Source organism: Pipra filicauda, unplaced genomic scaffold (assembly GCF_003945595.2).
Source record: "Pipra filicauda isolate LSUMZ 115617 unplaced genomic scaffold, ASM394559v2 scaffold8_size5757611_pilon, whole genome shotgun sequence".
Classification (NCBI taxonomy): domain Eukaryota; kingdom Metazoa; phylum Chordata; class Aves; order Passeriformes; family Pipridae; genus Pipra; species Pipra filicauda.
Window position 1 is genome coordinate 917,764 of NW_024105087.1, and position 10,275 is coordinate 928,038.

Below are 10,275 nucleotides of genomic sequence, written 5' to 3' on the forward strand. Positions count from 1 at the left end.
GGGCGAGGTGCGGCCGCCATGAAGCGGGAGCGGGCACTTCCGGCAACAACCCGCCGCGACGGGCACGTGACAACGCGACGGCCAATCGCCTGCCCCGAGCGGGGCAGACCACTCCGCCATTGGCCGGCGGGCGGCAGTGACGCGCGGGCGGAAGTGGCCGTGCGCGGGTATCATGGCGGCGCGGGCCGTGTCGGCGCAGGGTTATTGGCGGCGGCTGGTTCCCGGTGCGTCCCTTTCGCTCCCTCCTCCCCCCGTTCCTCACTCCCCCCGGCCCACAGCGCCGCCACTAACCCTGTCGCTCTCTCCCTTGCAGCGGCGCTGTGGGCGCGCCCGCGCCGCCTGCAGCACGAGGGGCAGCCCCAGGCGCAACCCGAGCACCCCGACCAGGTGAGGCTCCCCCGAACCCCCGTCCCGCCGCCCACCCTGCGCAGGAGCGGCTTCGGCCGGGCTGAAAAAGCCCGATTCTCCGTTTTCAGCCGTGTCTGAAAAGGCTTTGCCCTGGTGGCTACGGATCCGTTGTGTTACAGAACAGGAGGTCACCGGGTGCTGAGAGTTACGGCACCATTGACCTGTATTTCAGAATTCTAACTATAGTCCTTAAACCTGCTGCCTCAGTAACCCGAATGTGGAGCAAAAGCTTTGGTGGCACCAGCTAGTTTCCTCTATATAGCTGAGGGAAAGACTTAAGAGAGTGCACTAGGTTTACATTAAAAAAATATGTGGGTTTTGGCACCAGCAAAAACTTCTTAAAATATTCCTTTTCTGCCCAAATTCTACCTGTGCCTGCAAAGTGCATATAAATACCTCAAAGGCAGGTGCCCAGAGGATGGTGCCAGACCTTTTTTGGTTGTGCCCAGTGACTGGACAAGGAGCAGTAGCCATAAACTGAAACACAAGAAGTTCCACCTCAGCATGAGGAAGAACTTCTGTACACTGAGGGTGGCAGAGCACTAGAACGGGCTGCCACAACAGGGTGGTTGTAGAGTCTCCCTTTCTGGAGACATTCCAAACCCACCTGGATGGCAGTCCTGTGCAATAGGATGACCCTGCCTTGGCAGGGGTGTTGGACTGGATGATCTCCAAAGGTCCCTTCCGACCCTGACAATTCTGTGATTTCTTGCGAGGATTTGGTGTTGGGTGTATTCTGAAGCTTGAGGAGCCTTTCAGTCCTTGGAAATCTCTCTTTAAAGTGTGCGAGCAGACAGGAGCTCCCTCAGGCCACTTGCTTTGAAATTCTTTTCAAAAAGAGACTCTTGTGACTTATCAGACAGAGCTACCTCACTACCAGCTTCTGCAAATATTGACTTCTTAGTAACAGGTGTAAGCACCATCTCACTGAATGCTTTAATAGACTTGTTACAGTATCATTATTACTAGAATATAAAAGGCTGTTTACATGTGAGAAGTCTTTTAGATGGCTCTGTACCAAACAGTGTGTTAGGGAAACAGAGTTAGGGAAGTTATTTAAAAAGTTCAGTGGTGCCCTAAATATCTCTTTTGGTTTCAAGGTCTATCTTGCCTGAAGGATTCAAAGTAACAAATGTTCTTTATTTTCTGGTGAAGCTTAAAGATGTTAAAAATTCTCTAATTTCAGCCTATACAAATGGAGAACCCTTATAAGGAGCCTCCAAAAAGATGTATCTTATGTGAAATAAATGTGGACTACAAGAATGTGCAGGTGAGTGAAAACTCATGTCCTCGGATGAAGGTAAGTGGTTTATGATTTTTAAATGTGTGTGTCAGAAGTCCACAAGAACTGGAAAAAACAAACAAACAAACAAACAAAAAAACCCCCCAAACATAAAAATCCATTCATATGTGTAGGAGTTTAAAACTTGAAAATGTGTGCAGATTAAGGGTCAAATAATGTAGTTATAAGCTGATCAAGCTACTAGTTCTGTGTGTTAGTGTGACAATTTTGTCATTTACCAAATAAGGGTCCTTGGTTACAATCCATCTGTCATACAGCTTAAATGTTATGCCATAGAAAATACTGTTTAGTTCCAAGCTCTACTTTTTCTTTAGGTAGAACTGTGTTTTGTAAAAACAGATGGGGGAAAAAAAAAGAAAAACAAGAGGGCAAGTAGTAACATAAATATCTAAAAAAAGTTCTTAAACTGACTTTGATTTTCTTATTTTTAAGTAGCTTCTTTCCCAGTTTGTTTCTCCTTATACTGGCTGCATTTATGGCAGACATATAACAGGTATGTGAAGTATTAAATTAAAAATTTACTGGTTAATATTCATGTTCTTCTAAGTAACTGCGCATCAGCAATCTTTCCAAAAGTAACTGCTACCAACTCTATATGTTTTGTAAGAGTATTCCTCTGACTTAGTAGCCTGCATCAAGGAATAAAAATATCCCTTAGTTATATGCATTTTGTATGTAACAGTAAAAGCACATGTGCATTTTTCTAGGAAGACTAGACAAAGATAGAGGGAATTATCAGTAATATCCCTTTCACCCTTTAGACTAATGGCTTGTTTAGTGTTGAAAATAATTCATCTCCTTAGGCTTGTGCCACAAGAAGCAGAGGGAAGTTACAAAAGCCATTAGAAGAGCTCAAGTACTTGGTAAGTACGATTATGCTTCCGAGTTTTCTAAGGCAAGCTTACTTTTCTATTAAGAATACCTCCATCTTATCTTTTTACAGGATTTATGCCAGTTGTGCTTAAGAACCCACAATTTCTCACAGACCCCAAGATATGTAATATCAAGTATCCAGAGTAAAATGCTGTAAAGAAATAAACAATAAAACTGTGTTTCATGTTCATATACTTGCTTACTGGAAATGTGGTTTTCTAGCATAGTGCGTGGTTGACTGAGAGGTGGATGTCAGTTGGATTTTTATTAATTTTATGAAGTATCTAAAATTTATTTTCTGAAGGAAGTATGAAATATTAAGGCAGTAAGAGAAACTGGCAGCTTTCTGGACCCCTTTCTGAGCTCACAGGTCTCGTTAAACTTTAGGTGGCTGTTTTTTATCCTCTCTGGATTTTAAGATGGGGGAAATGAACAAGTACTGGTTTCCTAAGGATAAATTAAAAGTATTTAAAATGTGGCAGTTCAAGTAGACTGCTGATTCTAAGTTATCTGTGTTCATTTGGTGCTGCCTGCATCAGCTTCTGCTGAGAAAAGGATAGTACTGCTTCTTCAACAGCAGCTTGAAGTTGTATTAGTTTGAGGCAGTATGTGCTTATCTGACTGCTGGCATAGTCTTTAAACCCTGAGAGAGAGACTACAGATGGAACTCTGGAAGGCAAAATGAGGGAATGTCATCTGGACATTGTTATGCTGAACAGGATTCATGCACTGGACAGAAACCCCAAACAAACCCTGTATGTTTTGCAAAAATGGATTAAGTTATATACATCCCTGCAGTGCTAAAAATTGACACATCACTTGAATATGCTGGCAGTAGCTTTTGGTGTGAAGTCATCTGACAAATCATTAACAGATCAGAAAGTAGGAGAGTGTGGGTATTCATTTGTGTCTCTATTTTTTTCCAACACATCCTCGTCTGATTCAGTGCTGCTCAGTGTAAGCTTCCTGTCCTGGTCACTGTCCTCTGGGTCTGCAAGTGATTCTCGGTGAAGCTGCAATGATCTGGATTTCTTGAATGACTTTGATACTGTTGTGGTCCCTCTGACTTTACGCTTGGTTAGATGTCTTGTTTCAGCTTCAGTGAAGTCTCTTTCCTCTACCATGAGAGTCAGTTTGTCCGTGACATTAATATTATGGTTAATGTTACAGCAGTTCTTGGATATCTGTTGGCCTTTGAAGGAAACAATACATGTCTGAAGTCCAGAATTGGGGAAAAATGTTTGCAGTGCCTGACAAAGGAGAACATTCTCCTTTGGCTCTCCTGTGTAGTTTCTGTCTTCTCCTGGGGGGGAAAAAAAAAAGTTACAGTTGCAAAACCTCTTGCACACTCCTACCCCTGCTGTTTTGGCTGCCTCAAGTTCAGAAGTGTTTTCTGCTTCTGCCAATTGAACAAATTTTGGAAGTCTAAAGCTGGCATTACATTTGGTTAACTTACCTGAACAACCTTGTTGCTTTTTCCTCTTTATCTCTTCTTTTAATTGCCTCACCTCTGCTAAAAGTTTCTCTACAGATCGTTCACTGACTTCTACTGTAAAGCATATTTTCTGCAAGAAAAAGGGCATTTGATCAGATTAATAGTATTCACAGAAGCTGACTTTAACCTTGTTGCAAAATCCTTAAAGATACTCACAATTAAGTTGGACACAAAGTAGTAAAAGCTTAAGTAATGAAGTTGAGGTGGATTTTAGAGATCACTTCAACCTTGTGTTGAATGAGGTGCAGGTTGTTTTATTTGTTCCTATCTAAGCAAAGAAGATCTAACAAACTACAGATAGTACTCCTTCAAAATAATCCTCTTCTGAGAATTTATTAGCGAACTTGAAGATTTATCAGTGTACTTCTATCAAATGGAACCTTAAGTCTTCAACTTTGAGAACATAATGTGCAGCTGCTGATAGTAAATGGAACTCCCTGATCTTTCGGATGCCCTTCCAAGACACAGGTTTGTTTCTCATGTAGTGCAAGATGTTGTACCCTCTGCTTGACTTCAGTTTTGTAGTACTACCAAAGGTGAGGCAGGTATGCCTGGCTTACCTTGAGTTCCTCCTGCAAAGTGGCATACATCTCATTTATCTTATGAACCTCTTGCAAGGATCCATCCTCATGAAAGAACTCTGACCTGTGGGCCAAGAATGTAACACTATAATTGCAAGTTAGTTATCCCAGTGCTTACTTAGTAGGAGCTTTAAAGAATAAATAAGCATTTTGAGCTTCAGTAGCAGGTGCCTATGTTGAGACAGACAGCTGCTCTCCTGGCAGAGTATGGGACTGAACTAATTTCCAAGTGTGGTGGAGTGCTAAATAATTGCAGATAAAGGACAAAAAGTGAGCAGGATATAGCTGTAGCATTTGCAAAAACACTTAAATGCTTTTATAGAAAGGTAAGTATAGTTATGTTAACGGGAAGCAACAGCTGTCAGTCGATATGTCATTGTACCTGTGTTGTCTTACTGCTCTCACAAAGCCAGAAGATACGCAGGAGCCAGACACTGTTCTGTAGCCTTGCTGTTCTGCCATACCCAGATTGGTAACCACCAAAGGGACTTTCTGGAAAAGACTGAAAAAGCAGAAGTATAAAAACGTGATCTATTAACATCCAGAGGCCTCTTTTTAATAGTTAACAGTTCTTGACTGTTAAGCATCCCAGATGGGGGTTTACAGTATAGTTCGTCCTTGCTAAATGTATTACATGACACAGAGATGAGGCTAAAGGCAAACTCCAGGAGCAACCAGACACTGAGCCTGTATTATTTCCCCTGTTTGAGTACAATACACAATAATGCAATACTTGCTTGTTAAGCCTAGCCTCTTTCTTGTTAAGCCTAGCCTGTGGGCAGCATGTCTCTGGAAATAGTTACCACCAATTTAGATATCTTAGTCAAGATAAACACCATGGATGGTTGAAGTCCTAAAAAGAAAACCAACTTGATCAAGAACAGCTTATGTACATAAATATGCTGACAGTGTCTGCCTGGTGATGCTGGCACTACAGATATAAAGGGACATCCCAGAATAGAGTCCCAGGGTAAGCTTTGAACTGTGCTCTAGCAATATAAGGAGGGATCTTACCTAATGTATAAGTTTCAAGGGTAAAATAAACAGTGTTAATAATTCCTTTGCAACAAAGTGAAAAAAAACACAACTGTTTCAAGTTAGAGCACACACTGTAGAAAACAAACCAATTATTACCCTTCCTGTGGCCGATGTAAAGCATGTTCCAGTCTGTAAGTAGAACAACTTTCTGTCATCACACTAGAGGTTAACAGAAGGAATACAAGACCCTGATTTGATAGGTGTGTCTGCAGGTTCTTATGGAGGAGTCTCTCCCGGAATGTCATGGTCTGGTCTGTGTTGCGTCTGAATTTGTACCATCCTATTACACTCTGTAGGCAGAAGAAAAATCATTGTTAGTGTTGAATTCTGCTGTCCCTGTGTGTCACAGTGAAGCAAGGTTGATACAGTACAAAGTCACAAGTCTGAATTGCTTGGTGATATGTACATATTCAAGCAGTTAGCTTGAAACCCTTAAAACATCTAAGCCTAATTCCAGTATTGCAGCTTCTTTCCTTCAAAACCATGTGTTGAACTGGCCTGTTTCTGAGCTTGTGCTCAAGCTGAAACTCTGCAAACTTTGTTCTGCTATTTTGTGGTTTGTTTCTTTTCAGCTTATACCTTCCCCCTGTAAAAATTTCTTCTGTGGAGAAGACTAATTTTTTTTGGTCAAAATGGTGCTTAACCATTTGAGCGAGCTGACCTTAACTCATCTTAAGCTAGAAATTGATAGAAATCCTTTGGGATACTTGAAGCGTTCACTTGGGAAATTAATAAGAACAAAAAAAGTTGTGACGTATATGTGGCAAACCCTACATATATGTACCAAAGATAACCTAATCTGGTTTTCTAGGGGGAAGAGATGATGCATCTGCCTTGACCAGCAGCATATAGGGCTAGATAAAAGATTTAAAATGAGGAGAGAAAAAAAGCTTGATGCAAAAGGTATCCAGAACAGCCTCCAAAATTTCAGTAAGCTCCTCAGTATGGTTTAGATTTGAAAATAAAATACCTTCTTACAGCCTGATAGTATTTTCTTCAGGGCAAGTTCATTCAGTTCTCCTGCAGAATTATAAAAGCTAGAAGAAAAGTAGGACAATTAGAGGGGAAAAAATGCTACTGTAGAAATAACTATTCACTAACATTCTGGTAATCATCTCTAATAGTCTTTTCCCCCTCCTATTAAGCATAACAATATGCTGCCACAGCTTCTCTGCTGGGACAGAGCAGGTGATTTCATTATTCAAATAGCTCTGTAGGAGGTCTTGTACAGCCCAGATCCTCTTCTAGCATCAGTGCTGCTGGGATATAAGTTTAAAGTAGCACCTGTGTTCTCTGAACTACAAAAAAATAAGATGCCTTCAATTTGATATAAAATGCATTTCTAATAAGAGCTGGGTTTATTAATTTTCAGAAAGGTTTGAGAAGGAAACTGTGATTCTCCCCTTACAGGGGTGTAAACCTGCACAGCTGTGTTTCCATCTATGATGGAACTCTGAATACCAACTTTTGAAACTACTCCTGCTATGGGGCTAACAAGTTCTTTTATGGACCCACTTAGAAGCCTATGGCTGTACCTTTTTATTTATTTTTAAAATTTTTATTATTATTATTTTTGAGGGTGAGTGGCGAGAATGTATGCTTTTAGTAAAGCAATGTTTTTTTCAGTATGTTGATATTATTCTTTACTTTATATGGTATCATAGCTCACCAGAAGGTGCACTGTGTCATATCTCTTTTTCCATATACATAGGCAAAGACCAAAAAAAAGACATAATAAAAAAGAATAGGAATAACATAAGGCATTTTGCATCTGTTATTCCAAGAGGTTGATATGGCTACTATAGTTACATTGTGTGATTTTTTCAAGTAATGTAATATAAGTTTAAATCCTGAAGAGTTCAAGTTAGGCATTTTGTATCTGTTTACTTAAGACTCTTACCTGAACAGCTGGTAGCAGGGAATATGCTTCTGTATATCTGGAAAGTGAAAGTAATATTACACCAGGTTCATCAGTTCATGATGTATATTCTTCTGTATGCTATGATCAGTATTAAACTCATAGCAGAACCAAGAAATAATTTTATATAATTTCTTAAAAACAAATGCATTAATAAGGTGAAGAAAGGAAATATTTAAAAAAATATTCTAATTAATTTGTTCAAATGTAAAGGGAACCACTTCTGTAAACTGTATTTTTTTGTGTATTTTGTCAAATGAAAAATCAAGTTGGGCATTTTATTTCTCTCTCCCTTCTGTCAAAGTACAGGAGTAGTATGTAATATGAAAGATTTCCCTTGAGTTACTCTGCAACAAGGCATAGATGCCGTTAGTAAGATGAGGCTGAAGAACAGAAACCCACAGGGTAGATAAATGGAAGGCTGACAACCAGAAAAAAAATGGCAGGTGATCTAATGGCATTCTAAATCCTTTTTTTTAACCTAAATTCTCCACTGTTTTCATTTTCACAAGATAACTGAAAAAAACCTCCAAACTTTAGAGCAACTAAGTCTGCCTGTGAGAATGTAATGACGAGACTCTGGGTAACCTGATCAATGCCGCTGCAAAAAATTCCCCACATTTTTGGTTCAGCTGTGAGACTCTGTGAAGGAAGGTGTTACACCTTAATTGTATCCTAGAGTAAAAGTAGAAAATGAGTTGTAATTTCTCCCTACCTTATTTTCTGGAAGATTGGCAAGAAGGCACATGCTGCATTACCTTGTTCTGTTTCTTTTTGTATAACTGCATTTGAAAGGAATGGAGTTAACTGTGTGTGCATGTATGTATACAAATGTAAGGGCCAGTATAAAATGCACATCCACTCCAATCCCGTGAAGACTATAAAAAAAATACATCTGACATCTGCTTAATGAAATCAATAAACAGCTTACAGCCTTCAGACACAGTATTTTATAAGCTCCCAATGAGGTAATAAATGCTAATACATTACAGGTCACATCACTGAAATAGACCAAGTTTTTCAGGAGAGTTTGTGTTGTGGCCAAGACAAAGTAGCAGTCTAAACCCTAAATTACCTTTAATCTGATGAGATACTTGGTAAAGAGCAGCTATTCAAGGAACTAAGAACTAGTATTTATTTAAAGTTACTCTGTTTTCTGCAGTAGTATTGTAACTTTTGTAGCAATTAAAATGTTGCAAAATAATGTTCTTTTCACCAACGTTCACTCCTGGATCTCACAGCTTTGATATTGCTCTAAGTTTCTGACTGCCCTCCTTCAAAACTAAAGCATTCATATATTGCCTGAAACCAAGCAGGGTATTAAAAATATGGACAGACTAACCTATTGTATAAACAACTTCAACATCATCCATTTGTGAGTCAGTAATGCTGTTCTTGGCTTCACCTTTCACATCTCCAAGGAGAAAACCTTCCTGTAAAGGGGAAGAGGAAAAAAGTGTTCATGTTAACTGTAGCATTGAACAGACACTCCTGCTGTACTCGGTGCTGGTGGGGCCTTACCTCTAATCCTGTGTGCAATTTTGGGTGCCACAATATAAGAAAAATACAAAGCTATTAGAGAATGTCCAAAGAAGGACCATGAAGATGGTGAAGGGCCTTGAGGGGAAGCCGTATGAGGAGCGGCTGAGGTCACTTGGTCTGTTCAGCTTGGAGGAGACTGAGGGGAGACCTCATTGAAGTCTACAGCTTCCTTTTGGGGGGCAGAGGAGGGGCAGGTACTGATCTCTTCACTCTTGTGACTGGTGACAGGACTCGAGGAAACAGCATGAAGCTGAGTCGGGGGAGGTTTAGGCTGGATAAAGGAAAAGGTTTTTCACCCAGAGGGTGGTTGGGCACTGGAGCAGGCTCCCCGGGGAAGTGGTCACAGCACCAAGCCCGACAGAGTTCAAGAAGTGTTTGGACAATGCTCTCAGGGACGTGGTGTGACTCTTAGAGCTGTCCTCCTATGCAGGGCCAGGAGCTGGACTTTGATTATCCCTATGGGTCCCTTCCAACTCAGGATATTCTAAGAGGATTTTCCCTCTCATATTAAGTCCAAATGCTGTCTTCAGAAAAGGAAAAAAAGGTGTCAAAATGAACTTTTTTTTTTTTAAACAGACGAGGTTTTCACTAATTTTTCAATACTAGCCCGTAGTTCCGAGGGGGAAAAAACCAAACCCCAACAAGTAGTGATGCATCCTCCTCGGCTGTCTCCCGTCCCTCCTCGTTCAGCAGCGAGCAGCCCACGGCTGTGCGGATGCTGCCCGCCGCCCAGGCTCGGGCTAGGCGGCCATACCAGCCCTTCGCTCGCTCCTGGGCAGACACGGCGCTGCAGCCGCCACAGCCTCCCGGTTTACCGGGAAGACCCCGCGTTTCCCCGCCGCTCGCACACAAAGCGACTCCCGTGCGCGGCGGGGGCGGCAGAGACCCGCAGCCCTGGGGCCGCGCCGGGAGCCCGGGCAAGGGGGAGGCCCGGCGCCGGCGCGGCCACGGCGGGGGCGGTCCCTCCCTCCCTCCCTCCGCTTCCTCGGTTCCCCTCTTCCGCGGCACCCACCGTGTCCGAGTCGGTGCTGAGGTGCTGGAAGGCGAGCGCGCCGAAGACGAAGCCCGAGAGCAGGGCCGAGGTGCTCTCGCCCTCCATGCCCCGGCAATGGCGGGA

General features: G+C 42.0%; 2 protein-coding genes across 2 annotated transcripts; one reads left to right on the plus strand and one right to left on the minus strand.

Moving 5' to 3' along the window:
• Nucleotides 1-144: 144 nt before the first annotated feature.
• MRPS18C (mitochondrial ribosomal protein S18C) lies at nt 145-2,778 on the plus strand. The gene is made up of 6 exons (XM_027725115.2): nt 145-224; nt 314-387; nt 1,595-1,678; nt 2,147-2,204; nt 2,515-2,574; nt 2,655-2,778. Exons 1-6 carry the CDS (start codon nt 173-175, stop codon nt 2,729-2,731), a joined length of 405 nt encoding a protein of 134 aa, XP_027580916.1. The 5' UTR covers nt 145-172; the 3' UTR covers nt 2,732-2,778.
• ABRAXAS1 (abraxas 1, BRCA1 A complex subunit) lies at nt 2,133-10,275 on the minus strand. The gene is made up of 9 exons (XM_027725114.2): nt 10,171-10,275; nt 8,959-9,049; nt 7,599-7,635; nt 6,669-6,735; nt 5,795-5,988; nt 5,043-5,162; nt 4,640-4,724; nt 4,041-4,149; nt 2,133-3,887 (listed from the first exon to the last, which is right to left on the minus strand). The coding sequence occupies exons 1-9, from the start codon at nt 10,255-10,257 to the stop codon at nt 3,460-3,462; spliced, it is 1,218 nt and encodes a 405-aa protein (XP_027580915.1). The 5' UTR covers nt 10,258-10,275; the 3' UTR covers nt 2,133-3,459.